General features: G+C 35.8%; 1 protein-coding gene across 1 annotated transcript; it reads right to left on the reverse strand.

The window, feature by feature from the left end:
- Positions 1-8,286: 8,286 nt before the first annotated feature.
- Positions 8,287-11,285, reverse strand: LOC131069650 (protein TIFY 10b). The gene is made up of 6 exons (XM_058005163.2): positions 11,124-11,285; positions 10,461-10,582; positions 10,075-10,313; positions 8,984-9,083; positions 8,681-8,822; positions 8,287-8,541 (listed from the first exon to the last, which is right to left on the reverse strand). Exons 1-6 carry the CDS (start codon positions 11,200-11,202, stop codon positions 8,435-8,437), a joined length of 789 nt encoding a protein of 262 aa, XP_057861146.1. The 5' UTR covers positions 11,203-11,285; the 3' UTR covers positions 8,287-8,434.
- Positions 11,286-14,167: the final 2,882 nt, after the last annotated feature.

A 14,167-nucleotide genomic window follows, 5' to 3' on the forward strand; every position in this document is an offset into this window, starting at 1 on the left:
CTAGCTCTATTTTTCATTTCCTTCCGAAAAGTTTTGAAAAATGCCCATAAATTTGCCTTTTTTTGTTTATCCCCTTGTCTATCCAAAATTTGGGCTATCTGAGAGGCTACTTATTGATCAAAAGCCCATTGTATCTTCCCATAACTGGGAACAGTACCCAAAAAGAAGAGTGTTAGGCAAATAACAAAAGAACCATACCCGAAGGTATTTTTCTTGTCTTGTTTGATCTTCTGAAGGCTTGACATCAGCTCGTTCAACATCACACTGTAGAGATCGTAGTGTGCATCCTTCTTCACCATTTGATGAGCAATCAAAATGTCGTTATCGAAGACAACCAGTTTGACTGGTAAATTTTGTATTCAATTATTATTGCATTAAATTTAACATCAATTTCCTTTACATCATCAACTCTCATCGAAAAACCATCGAAGGTGGAGCCAGTGAGTTTGTAGAGTTATGTGTTGGAGAGTTTGCACCTAGGACCGGGTAGACCTCCAATCTTGTGTAGGCAGGTGATATTCTTGATTACCTCCTTAGTGGTCTTGTAGGGCCGATCCAACTAGATAAATTATCCATGAATGTGACTTAGTATGTATCCGACCCATTCTGCCTCATCGAATGTGGGTGAAACCCTTCTTCTGCAAGTGGGAAAATTCTAGTTTCAACTGGTTATCCGAAATGAGATTCTCAGTGAAAACACATGATAACTCATAACCTCTGAGCTCCTCGATGTCATAGTGAATATATGCTCTAATGTCTTTGGTGTGAAGAACACCATGAAAAACACTCGATAACGCTCCCAGTGGTTCATCCAAAAGGGATTTGAAGGGGTGCTTCTTGAATTCAGGACGGGGCGGTTCTTGATTTCCACAACCAAAGGAGTATCAACATTGGATGAAGAAGCCATGATATCAAATGCGGATACTGAATCTAGGGTTTGTGCAAATAGAAAATACCTCAAGATACTCCTGGATGATGAGATTTCTTTCGAGAGAAAATGCCTGCACAAATCGCCTTGAACTCTTGAATCGCTCTGGAAATCGCTCTTCTGAATGCTTGATCGCTGTGCGAAGAAAATAGCTTAACTTTTTCTTTTAATCGTTGTTAACCCTAATTTTCCACTGTCATAAATGTTGTTGAGAAAATTGACCGAGTTGCATAATCTGCAAGTAGGTTCCGGTAAACACCTGAAATTGCCTAAGTACCCATCCACAATCAAAATTCTCTGACTATAGATCTAATTTAGGGTACTTGCATGATCTTCAATGATTTGCCTACCCCTAAGGCAGAGTGCCTTAGTTATCGGTTGTTCCTGCTTCCGGTGCAAGACCTGATAGCTCTATTGGTTTTTTTGTTGATTGTGTCTTTGATCTCCTTACCCATCTTTTCTCATGTTGGTTTCTGATATCTTCTACATTTTCCTTTCCTTTGTCATCTGCATTTCCATTAGTTACCGGTGGGTTCTTACTCCTGCAATATTTAGAAATATGTCCAATCTTGTTGCATGCATAACAAACAATATTGTTCTTCTGAATTGCTTTGTTAAACCCTTGATTTCCTTGATTTCCTTTTGATCTGCATTGGTTAGCCATATGTCCAAATATGCTACATGCATGAGATCTTACATTTCCAATACCGACGACTAATGCATTGTTCTGATTATTCCTATTTCTGCATTGACTTGCTATATGATCATATTTATTGCAAACAAAGCATGTACCATTGAATTTGTGAGCATTAGGTTGTCTTAACGACTATTTTTGGTTCTGGTTGTTAACATGATTCTGCTTTTGATTGGATGATTGATCTTGTTGTGGAGTACCAGAGCTTTCTCATTCTTCATAACCAAGACCTTCTTGTCATTATCATCTCTCTGACTCTTTAGTAGTTCATCAAGTTTGGTAGAGCTGTCTTTGAATTTGTCCTTGTACTCATTTGCAGTGACTAATTCATCTTTCATGATTATGATTTGTCTCTCAAGTTCCTGTTCATTGTTTCGGGACTGGACCAACTCAAGTTTCAACATGTCATTCTCATGTGTCAGTCTGTTGCATTCATCGGATATGTCCTTCAATGCTTGAGCTAGGTTTTCTTCATTCTTCTTTCTGTCTTCTATCTCCTTGCACATTCTCATGGTTAAGGCTTGTATCTCATTCTTCAAGATAGTGTTCTCCTGAGTGAATTTTTGACATTGATCCTTCATAGCATCTTCCTCATCACTATTCTAATTTTGCAATTGATCACAGAGTTCCTTCCTCTTGGCTTGAACAGTTGAAAAATTTCCTTGCAATGAAATGATGTGTTCTCTAGCTTGCATTAGTTCATTCTTCAGTTTATTGTTTTCCATCTGCTCATTATCAAGATCCTCAAGAGAAAGTTGAAGTTGTTGCTGCAGACCGTTTTCCATTGATTCCAAGTTTTGGATCTTCCTAAAGTGGTTAAACTTCTTCCAAGGCACCAAGCTCTGATACCAATTATTGGAATCCAAGAACACTGAGAGGGGGGGATGAATCAGTGTTCTACTGGTAAAACTAATTTTGAACTTGTTGTTTATGAATAGGTTAATAGTAAATAAAATTAAAGTGCATAAACCAAATAACACATAAAGAAGCAACATCATAACACCAATATTTATACGTGGAAAACCCTGTAAAGGGAAAAACCACAGTGGGGCTGATACCCACAATATCTATATACTTGATCAAGGTATACAAATATTACATAGAGGGGATTGAACATGTAATCAAGCCAATTACCTAGAGCTCACTGCTCAAACAAAAGTCTCACCGACTTACACAACACTACAAAGTGTTTACAATAAAAAGTGAACTTATAAATTGCGTCTAACCATGCTGGATAAGTTCCGATTCAAGCTCTGTTAACCCTCTTTGTGTACCGGTTCACTGATGCTATGTTCTACCCTATTCTGCTACCAATTCAGTCTATGCACGTGAAACTGCGCACTAAAGCTTCCTATCGCTGACCTCAATGCATACCATCAATCTCTGATCAATTCTCAACCATAATCACATTCCAAAAACATCATCATATAATCCATTGCTAAAGGATCTCCTTAAATACCCTATTAACTTTTCACCATGTCCCCTTCAATGACAATATAATCCTGTCAGCTGCTGGATCACAAGGTATTTCATATATAATCCCAATGACCATGTCGGCCTTCACATGCTAGCAAAAATTTCATGAAAAAAAATAGTCGGGGCCACAAGATATCTTAGCCAGGTCCCATCCTTAACTGGGTTCCAAATACGCGTTATCGGGATCAAGACTTAACCGGTTGTAAAGCAAAGTGAATATACCGGTTGAGTGTAGTGAATACTGGTTAACCCAAACAAAGCAAAATGATAGATCAATGAATCCTAATGGAAGATATAGACACCAGAGGATGAGTTGCCATCAATGACAACCCTAAATGCCATTTGCCTTACCGGATGAGTGTCAATTGCCAACAACTATCATATGAGTCCAAATGATGTCTACTGTTATTGGTTATAGATGAGTGGGAAATCTATAAATAAGTCTTGATCCGTTCACAATTTTCCTTACTTATTGATTCTATAATAAACTATGACCAATTAAATCACGAGGAGGTAATATCTTCTATATCATTGGATATGGAAGGAGTTACAATAGTGTGTTTTGCAGATGAAATTCCCTTATGGACTAACCACCCGTTAAGTAATCCTTGGTAGTGAACCAACCCGTAAATGAACAAGTATCACTTTGAAAACATATTGTCTAAGTTCAACATCTTAAGAATTGAATGTTAGTTTTGGACTGCTCTTTGGGTGTTGTTTATCTATCATAATAAATGTCTATATATCAGAGTGAGATGATTGAGACACCTTACATTGTAAATATTGATTAGTATTGAGCAAACCCATGAGTATACTATTAGGCTTGATTCACATTCTCCATCGCATAAGTATATGATCAATGGATAAATGTTAGAGATATGTGTTACATGAGGATATAGGTATGCTAGCTTGACTATGGTTAACAAAGTGACTAGATTCCATCATGCTTGCTGCCACATATTGCTAGATCCTTTGTGATGGGTTGGGCTCCTCCGATGGAGTAGCACGGGGAAACTTGATGCTTCGTGGCAGGGTGGATATCACCTCGATGATGTTCTCTCTCTTTGCTTCGGTTATGGAGAAAGGAAACAAAGGAATTTTTGTTTTTAAGCAAGTAATAATGTATAATATATTCTTATCTTGAGATCTATTGATTGAAGGTATCAATGCATTTGTACCTATTTTTAGCTCAATTATTGGAAAAGTAGATGACTCTTATTTACATATTATTTTGTAGGTTTGAGAGTGCTTTCATGTATGTATGCGTTGAACCTGTAATGTAAAATGTATTTTTCTCTTTTTTCTTTTTTTCTTTTTCTTTTTTACATGTATAAATTGTAGTTGTTGAAGAGAAAATTATCATATATCCAGAGTTGTACAAGAAGTCAAGTATTTGCAGTTTGAACTATTAATTCTAGATTACATTTACTTAATCGTTAATCACCATATTTTACTTAGAGATTATTGGGTCGTTGTTACAAAAACCACTTTGAAAAACCCATGCCATGGAGAATGAATAACCAATTGACATAATAAAATAATAAAACTCTCCAAGTGACTCTTCTTTGTGTTCCAAACACAAAGTCACTTAGAATTTATACATTCTAAGTGCTCTATAAATTCCAGTGATAGTTTAGATCCCCACATGACACTTTTATTTTCCCAAAATTGGTCTCCTTATTAATGAACCTTAATGTATCAATATGGACATGGGAAAGAGTGCATTTTTTCCATCACCCCTTGAAAATGCAATTACAAATAGCCATAAATTATAAATATTTAATATTTATCTCACATGTCCTAGGGAACACTTTCCAAGGAACATGGAGACATATGAAAGGAATAGGATTGCAAGGTTAATGTCTCGATATCCTAACATGTTAATCCTATACAAATGCAGGTTGAAAATGCCACTTACAATAGGTCATGAATAAACCATTGCTAGCAAATCAAAGGTGAAAATAAACCTTTTATAGAACACTAGAAATATATCTAGCAACCCACCTCAAGGGTGGGAAGAAATTTCACCCACAACTTGGGGAAGAGTTTGGGAGGAGGAAGAACTACCTTTATTCCTACAATTAATAATAGTACAAGAAATGATATTATTTAGAACATCATTATAAGTGGGATCAAGAGGGGAAATCCCCTTAGAGGGCCTATTAGCACTTGGATCAGATTGTTGACCATCAATGACCAACGGTTGGAGCATAACAGGATCAACATGAGTAAAATCCATAGGACCAAAGAAGGCCACACTAGTAGCAAGAAGTGAAGTAGGATCCATGGGGAATGAGGAGGCCACACTAGTAGTAAGAGGGACAACCTAATCTAGGGAGGAGTCATCATTAGCCTATGAAGAGTCATCAAAAGAAGAATCAAAAGCCTTGATAGTCAAGTGATCACCATTAGCATCCTTCCACCTAATAAGTCACCAAATGACTGGTTGAGAGACATCTACAACATTGAAAGGGAGGCCCTCATAATCCAACGATTGAGTCATGGCCTATCCCCAACCATAAGAACCACATTCCTAGGGAGAGGCATATAGATGTCAATGCCAATTAAAATGTGAGCAAAAGTAGAATGACCCATGAAAGAAGTTGTATCATCAACCTTCAAGAAGTGGTCGATAGAGTTTCTAATGGCCTCATAACAAGAATATCCCAAAAACGAAGAGGAAGATTTGGAAGATGAACCCACATAGAACATATATAGAGTGGTTTAGTAGGATGGGTTAAAAGAAGTTGTTCAGGGTTTGACCAAGAGAGAGTTAACTCCCCAAGTGCACACCTCTCTCAATGCCGCGTCACGATCATCAAAAGAAGCAACAAAAAAACCATTCGCACAAGGGAAGAGCTCAATGGTACTATTAACCAAGGGATTCTAAGAATCCATCACCCAACAATGTAGATCCAAGAAAGAAGGCCCAAAACCAACAAATCTATAGACTAGCCCACAATGTTGGTAGAAAGCCACATTTTCTTCCACATATTGGCTACAAACCACAATAGGTGAGGTCTTGGAACAAGGAAGAGGACAATATTTCCCATTGTCAGGATGAGCAACAATAGATGTGGCAGTACAAATAGATTATATGATGTTATCTTTCTTTCTATTAAAAGAATTTATGAGTTACATTAAAAAATTCAATCTTTTAAAAGCACAATACATGCTATGTTATATTCTTTTAACAAAAATGATCACTTCGTGTGCTTCTTCTATTTATCTCCTTGATAGCCATCATTTAAAAAAATCTAGTAGTTTAAAATCTAGATTCTAAGCACTACTAATCTTATTTTTATCACATCTTAGAATTTTGAGCATGCGTATCTTGAATTAGTCATCAAAGATAATGTTTTGTCAATTAACAAAATTGATGTTTTGGTCCACATTCAATGCCCCATTTCCATGCACATACTTGAAATACCTTTCCAAATATATTTATTTTGTAAATTCTAAACCAAAACACAAAAAATTCAATAAAGAGATTGGTAGTGTAGTGTCATAAATTGTAACCCCTTACAATTTGATACACCTTTTTGGGCCCTTAACTTAGTGTATCTCCTCTTAGTTCTTTTCCAAGCCTATTTGTAAGCCTTGTGTTGCAAAACTATTGTCATATGATGACATGGTGAATAGCGTCTTTGTTGTGAACCTATACATACATTGGAGCTACCTTTGTCTCACCCCTTTTCTAGGCGGAATAGGGTGCTAGGTGCCCTAGTGGACTAGGGCACTAGGTGTCATAGTCCTCCTAGATTGGGCCAAATTTTAAACTTGTCGATGTACCAATTCTTGCTAGTTTACACCAACAAGTTTAAATGAGATGCAATAATAGTGACCCCTAGATTGAATTTTCTTAGCTTAGAATTTTCTTTCCCAATTTGGATGATAACATTGTGAATAACTTATAATCACGTACATTTCATTTATATTATTGCATTTTTTTTTGTCTTTTTCATATTATGAGTAACTTTAACAAAAAAATCTTATTTTAATATTTTTATCATATGCATTTAGCACTTCACCTTTGAATTCTGTTTTTATTGTTTCCAAAAGGGTGTAACCTAGCTCTCAACTATTTTATATTTCGATAGCTATATTCATATATTCTAAGCACACACCTATATTATCGACTATCATTGAGATGAAAGGCTAAATTGGTGGTCAGACTGCCCCTTTAAACAATCTTAACCATTTTTTTAATTCATGAACACTAACATTGAATCTATTATGAGTGCACCTTTTTATTACCCTCCTTTTTAAAAAAATACTATACTATTTTCTTTATATTAATACAAAGTTAAATAAAATATATTCATTAAAAAATATTCCTAACACACAATCAATCAAATGAACTATATTATCTTTTTCTTCACTACATAAAAAACAAGTACAAATCATGTTGTACTAATGACCTAAAACCAAAATACTTTCCATTTACAATATGACAGCAGCATCTCTTTTCAACATCTTCCAAATCATCCATCTCCATTATCCTTTCTGAATTCCACTTCCCATTTTTGTTTCTTTCCCTTTTACATTCATATTGCCGTTAAATATAAATATATAATAGCATACATCAATTTCCTCTTGTGTTCTCAATGTCCTACTTCTAAATAGGATACGTTGAGTAGCTTAAATAAAAGATAAAATATATATTTTGCCCACATTTACCATCTCCATCATCCTTTCTGAATTCCACTTCCTATTTTTGTTTCTTTCCCTTTAACATTCATATTGCCATTAAATATAAATATATAATAGCATACATCAATTTCCTCGTGTTCTCAAGGTCCTCCTTAGATTAGAAAGCTAATTTAAATAGGAGACATTGAGTAGTTTAAATGAAAGCCCACATTTACTTTGTTTGAGATACAGTACAAGATGATGTGAATGTGAGCAACAGTAAATGACTTGGTCGTTGTTCTATGCATGTAGACAATTACCAAAACAATCTTTAGTCTCGATATATAGCATGCATTTATACTTGTTACACACATCGTACAAGTTGCATTTATATTTGTAAATAGGATGTTGTAATTGCTTTAGGTTAGGGAATTTTAAATTAACTTGGTCTCTTTGTTATCCTTTAACTATAAGATCGTTCAATTGGGGTAAAACAATTTATCCCAACAAAAAAAATGAAAATTTGTGCACGGCCACTTCAAAACTTGAAATGTTGAAAAAAGAAATGAAGGAATTCATTAATTTTCTTTTAATATATTTTGCTATTATGGTACATGCCGCTATAAAAGCTCTGTAACAAGAGAAAACTAGCGGCTGTTATGGGTGAGCCTCTAAACCAGAAAATATAGAGAGGATTTAGTTGGTCAGTTATGGTGAAGATGGGAATGCCCAGCTGTCTTGGCGTTGATCCTGTCATTCCTTTTCTCCAAAAAACGCTGCAAAGAATTCTGTCGAGAAAATGGAAAATTTGCTGCCACAGATGCATGATATTAGTAATCTTTTGTTTTATGAAATAAAGAAAAAATAAAATAATAAGTCATTTATTTCAGTCCATCAAAATGAGATAATCTGGTTTCAGAATTCTGTCAAAAAAATTTAGTGTGATTTACCAGGCTTAGGGGTGACAGAGTGGCTCTGATCGGTGTGGTCTACAGGAGACATTTTTGCTGGACATGTATTTGTGGGAATTTGATGGGTAAATGAGGATGTAGAATTACTTTCGCTGTTAGCCAACGCCATTATGGCTTCTGCCTGTATCCATTCAAGTAATATATATGAATCCCCCTTTATGCAGTCTATTAAATAATGTCATAACCAATCTTTATGTGAATCCTGATTAAGACTGTCACTCAATTTCTGTGAAGTTCTTGCAGTGAAAAATAAATGAAATTTAAGTTTATAGGTATGTTTACCAGGTCGGGCGACACCTCGTAAACATTGACTGTTCCGGCATAGAAAATTGTGAGTTGCCTATCCTGCCGTTGGTGCTGGTTGTCTTGTGTTGTTGGAGACCTGCAAATCCGCCACATAATAAGGAATAAATTAGGAATTGAATCTGACAATTTATACAGTCACAGAAAGAATGGGAGGGATTCCCTTGTCAATGTTTCTGCTTTCATCCCAATATAAATGTACAGGATTAACAGACAGAATCATTGAGATTTTGCTTTGATATTCTTGTTTAAGAGGAAATTCTTCAAGAACAGGTAAATTGGATGAGGCGTTATAAAATAGAATTGATTACAGACAGTTTAATGTCCACAATTTACATGAGTGACCTCCTGAGTTTTTAAATGAAGCTCTTAAATTGCAGATTTGCCAAAGCTTAAAAGATTCAAAGAAAATATGACATATAAAATGAAAATAAATTATTTCTCTTAATGCAAATAATGTTGAGAGAATGAAGGAATTCATTATCAAAATTGAATAAGAGAAGATCAATCCCTCACAAAGTAAAAATAAATAAACAATCTTTGTAATTAAACCGTATAAATCGTCTACTCTAATTACTGCCTATTCTTATTTCTGGACCTGCGACTGCCTCCAGTCAAGCTTTAAATTTTAAGCCTCACTCGTCAGCAGTAAATCTGTGCTGGAGGTTGCAGTTTCGAATCTCAAGGAGAAAGAATTTCCGTAAGCTTGTGTATATTTACTATTAAAAGGTAGTATAACTATTTTACTTCTCTTTAATTTAAACAACAAAATACGGTCAAATCCAGCAAAAACTGGCCACAAACCGTTAATTCCAGGCCTTAGTAATGGCCTCCGCTATTTACGGAGAACATGTTTACGCTTTACTGACATATTTAACCGTCTTTAATATCTTGCAGTACAAACGATATAGTAACAAAAATCACGGCTTAAGACCATAGATATTAGACCTTAATCACCAAACAATTAATCTTGAACAATTGTGAATCTATGTGCAATTCGCTAACAATTTTTTTTCAGCGAAAACATGATTTTGAATCAGAGTCCATCCAAATATAAGAAATAGCAATACCTGAAAACAGGATAAATGCCTTCACAGTTAGGAGAGTGGAAACCAGGAAATGGACTTTGGAGCAACGATTGGTTGGCCTTGTCTGCTTTTCCAGGAGCACAGAACAATTCCGATGAGTGTAAAGAGGGAAGGAGGGAAAGATCCAGATTGTCCACTTCACTTGCCCTTCTAAACCTTAACATAGGCGTTGAAATGGATGTGCCGCTCGTTTCCCCTAATTCGCTCCTCTCGTCTGTTCCCTGCATCATTTCGCAGGCCATTCTTCAATTCAAAATAATTTCAGTCCAACTCCTAAAACTTACATTCCGTTCTCAAATAAAATGGAGTTTTCATCACAAATCTACATTTCTACCTTAAATATATATGAAAATAACCAGTGCGTTTACCAGACACGCTTTGCCTTTCCAGGATAGCGAGGAAAATGTGGAATCTGCATCCTGAGGCGGCTCAACACAACACTCCAGCGGCCTCAAGCCTTGTGGACAAGAATACGGAGAAGGCACAAAGCCTGCATAAAAGATCGTATCATTTAGCAAAATAATGTTTAAAAGATCTAGGACAAATTTCAAGAACAAGAGGTTTTCACAGTCCATGAGATTCTGTGAATAAAAATATATTTGAATTGTGTATAGCCATTATATCAGTCAAGTGTTTTGATTTCAACTGTGTATATTTTCGCATCACATTCTATAATTTAAAGTATTTTTATATGAAAATATTCTACATAACTGAGAAAATTCATGGCTACATAACTATTTACAGGAACTTTTCTCACTCCCCTACCATATCATTTAGCAAGATTATGTTTAAAAGATTTAGGGCAAATTTCAAGAACATGAAATTTTCAGTTCGCGAGATTCAGCTAGCAAGAACAGATTTTGAATTGTGTATATCCATTATATCAATAGAATGTTTTTGAATCCAACTGTATACTTCTAAATAAACACATTCTGCAAATCTGTAAAAAAATCATGGCTACATAACTATTTACAGAAACTTTTCTCAGTCAAAACTGATTTCCATATAAACCCTACCCTACAATACCATACCTCTGCTGGTGCATTCCTCTGGCATTCCTGCAGGTACAACCATACGGTTCCATTCAATTTCTCTAGAGTGTTCTGCCATCTCTACAGATTACAACTCTCTGAACATTGAAAATCTTCTATTTAAAAAAAAAAGATTCACGGACTCACCTAGATTTGGAAGAGTTTTTTGAGCATGTGGAAAATTGGCAAACAAGATCACACATGTTTTTAGGAGAATATTTTCTACAAATTAAAAAAATATTGACTGATTAGATAGTCGACATGTGTTTTTTTTAATTTTTTTCAGAAATTAAAGAGAGAGATGATTGTTACGTGAAAATTGCTATGGTCTACGTCATCAATAATTTATTTTGAGTGGCAGGTGCAAAACGCACGTGCTTTAATTGGCTTAGCTTAACCCACTTAAACTACGGCGAAAAAGGCAATACCTAAATTTACAAGCTAAATTTTCGTTTCACATGTGATTTCTTTTTTGTAACGGCAAATTTTCAACCTACCTTTCAATTGTGGCACATTTTTTTTTCATCACGGGAGAGAGGGTAAAAAAATTGCACATCATCATTATAATGGTCTTATCTAAGGATTTTTTTTGGGTAGTGTAAATTTTCTTCTTTCACTTTTTCTTTAATTATGTTTTTTTTTTCTTTCTTTTATTAGTTTTAAGTTGTCCCCTGTCGCTTTGAAAGAAATGTTGTATATTTTTTAATATAATAATTTTAAATGATTGTAAGTATAAAAATAAAAATATGATAAAAGTCTACTTTAAATTAAAATGTGTAAATTGTTATTGTTTGTAAGTTATGAGGTGATAGTTGAAAGATCTTTAACTTAATATAATATAAAAGTAACCTAACTAAAATATTAAATTAGTGTAGAAAGAAAATAGAATACAATAAACAAGTTTCTATTATACATTTCCAAGTTCTAGAATGTAGAATAGTAATTTATCTTTCTCTCTCTTTCACTTTTTCTTTGATTGTTTTTTGCTTTCTTTTTCTTTCATTAGTTTAAAATTGTTTTGTGTCTTCTTTGCTAGAGAAATGTTTTTGATAATAAAGAAACCAAAACTAGGGGGATGACCCGAAATATACAGCAAGCTTCAGAGAGAGCATAACCAACACACACACAACAACCAAACGACAGTCAGCCAATCCCTATCTTAATCATAAAAAACATAAGCCACCTACAACTATAGAATAACCCAAGATTGATAACAATCCCATCCATATAGCATCTTAAACAATAGGTATCCATAAAGAAACTAACATTAAACCACCTATCCCTAGAAGTAAGCATATTGTCCATACTGCAATAACTAAAGAAAATAAAGAGATTCTTAACAAGCCTCATAGGGTTGATAATGAAATTAAACATAACAAGGATCCAGTCGATCCATAATTAAAACCTTAAACAAAAAAGGAAAGCAAAACCCATTAATCATTTTTTCCAGCCCCCCATGTGCTGGGAGAGCAGCATACTGGTCCAATCATCAGCAAGGAATTCAAACAATTCCTTCGTGGTGTCACTTCCCAAGCCACCCTGGTTCTCTTTATCCTGATGCAGAAGGCACAAAGTAGTGGCCAAGGAATGCATGACCTTCAGGGCAAATTTCACAATTTTGTTGACACGGATATCCAAAAAGTCAAGCTTCTTTTTCACACTATTCAGATCCTCAGAGATAGCTTTATAGCCCGCACATTGAACAACCTCCTCCTTTTCACCTCCATCAACAACAGTTTGACCATCCTCAGACTTCCTCCCATCCTCCTCGGAGATCTGTTTATGTGGGGGGGAAGTGGCAAATAATGGGGAGGTGTTCTTATTATCTTCCTACATGGTCCCAAAGTTAGGGTCGTTGGTGTCCAGCTTAGAAGACTCCAAACCCTCTGTGGCCTCCATGTCATCCTCAACCTCATCACTTTCCTCCTTCTCTGTATCTTCCACGTCATCTTTGACATAGTTCTTCCTCACAACAATTTGCTTCATACGGGGTTTACCAGTGAATCTGTTGGACCTACGAGGGGTCACACCATCTTCCACACCAGACTCAACTAACAGGACCTTGGGTTCATTTCTAGGTTTTTTGGAGGCAACTTTAGCAGCAGAAGGATTACATTTGTTTTTTTCCCCAATTTTAGGAGAGGAAATGAGGGGGGCGTGGCCAGGGGATTGACAAGGTGTATTAGGCTTTTTTGAGGTCTTTTTATTTCTCTTTTTAGCACCAGTAGAGGGGCCCAGGTAGGAGGGGGCAAGCTGGATAAAGATAGGTTTGGGCGGACATAGGGCCCGGTGGAAATTGTAAAGACAAAACATTCAACCCTGGTGAAGGATAGTGAAATTGTTGTCCTGACTCATGCATTGACGAACATCTTTAACAGTGGATTCCAAAGCATGAAGTAAAAAGAAAGGAAAGGAAATAATATCATGGTTGTGAAAATGATTAAGCAACGAGAAGTGGTAGTAATAGAAAACCCCATATCTATCCTCAAGGGTAAAATACTTCATGATAATTTTACACACCTGGTCCCACGGATAAGGAAGACAGTCTCTGTTGAATCCCCCTCGCAGCTTAACTGGCTCCTCACCTTTTTTTGTAGAATTTGTTCATACTGGTTTCATCCATGACCTTGCTAGTCTTCTTCCATTTCCTTCCCTCAGTAGACAACCCCGTAGCCTGGGAAATGACATCTTCATTAATTTCAAAAGATATATCCCCCATAATGACTCTCTTGCCGTTCCAGCTACTGACAAACTGCATGGAGAGACTTTCATCGAACCTAGTCATAGCTTCCATGAACGGAACAATGCCCCCTTCCTTCACATACATCCACACACAATGGTAATTGTGAAAGCAATCATCAACAATGTTCGGCTCAACCCGAACTAAATCCCCCCATATCAGTTTCCTCCAGAGTAATGTTGGTAAGCAACGCCGAACTGGTATTGAACTTGCAGAAGGAGAAACAAGCATGAAGAGCTAGAATGATCAACAAAATTCTAGCCGAAGTGTGGTAAAAATGACAATAATGATCATTTATGGTGCT

Source organism: Cryptomeria japonica, chromosome 11, assembly GCF_030272615.1.
Source record: "Cryptomeria japonica chromosome 11, Sugi_1.0, whole genome shotgun sequence".
Taxonomy (NCBI): domain Eukaryota; kingdom Viridiplantae; phylum Streptophyta; class Pinopsida; order Cupressales; family Cupressaceae; genus Cryptomeria; species Cryptomeria japonica.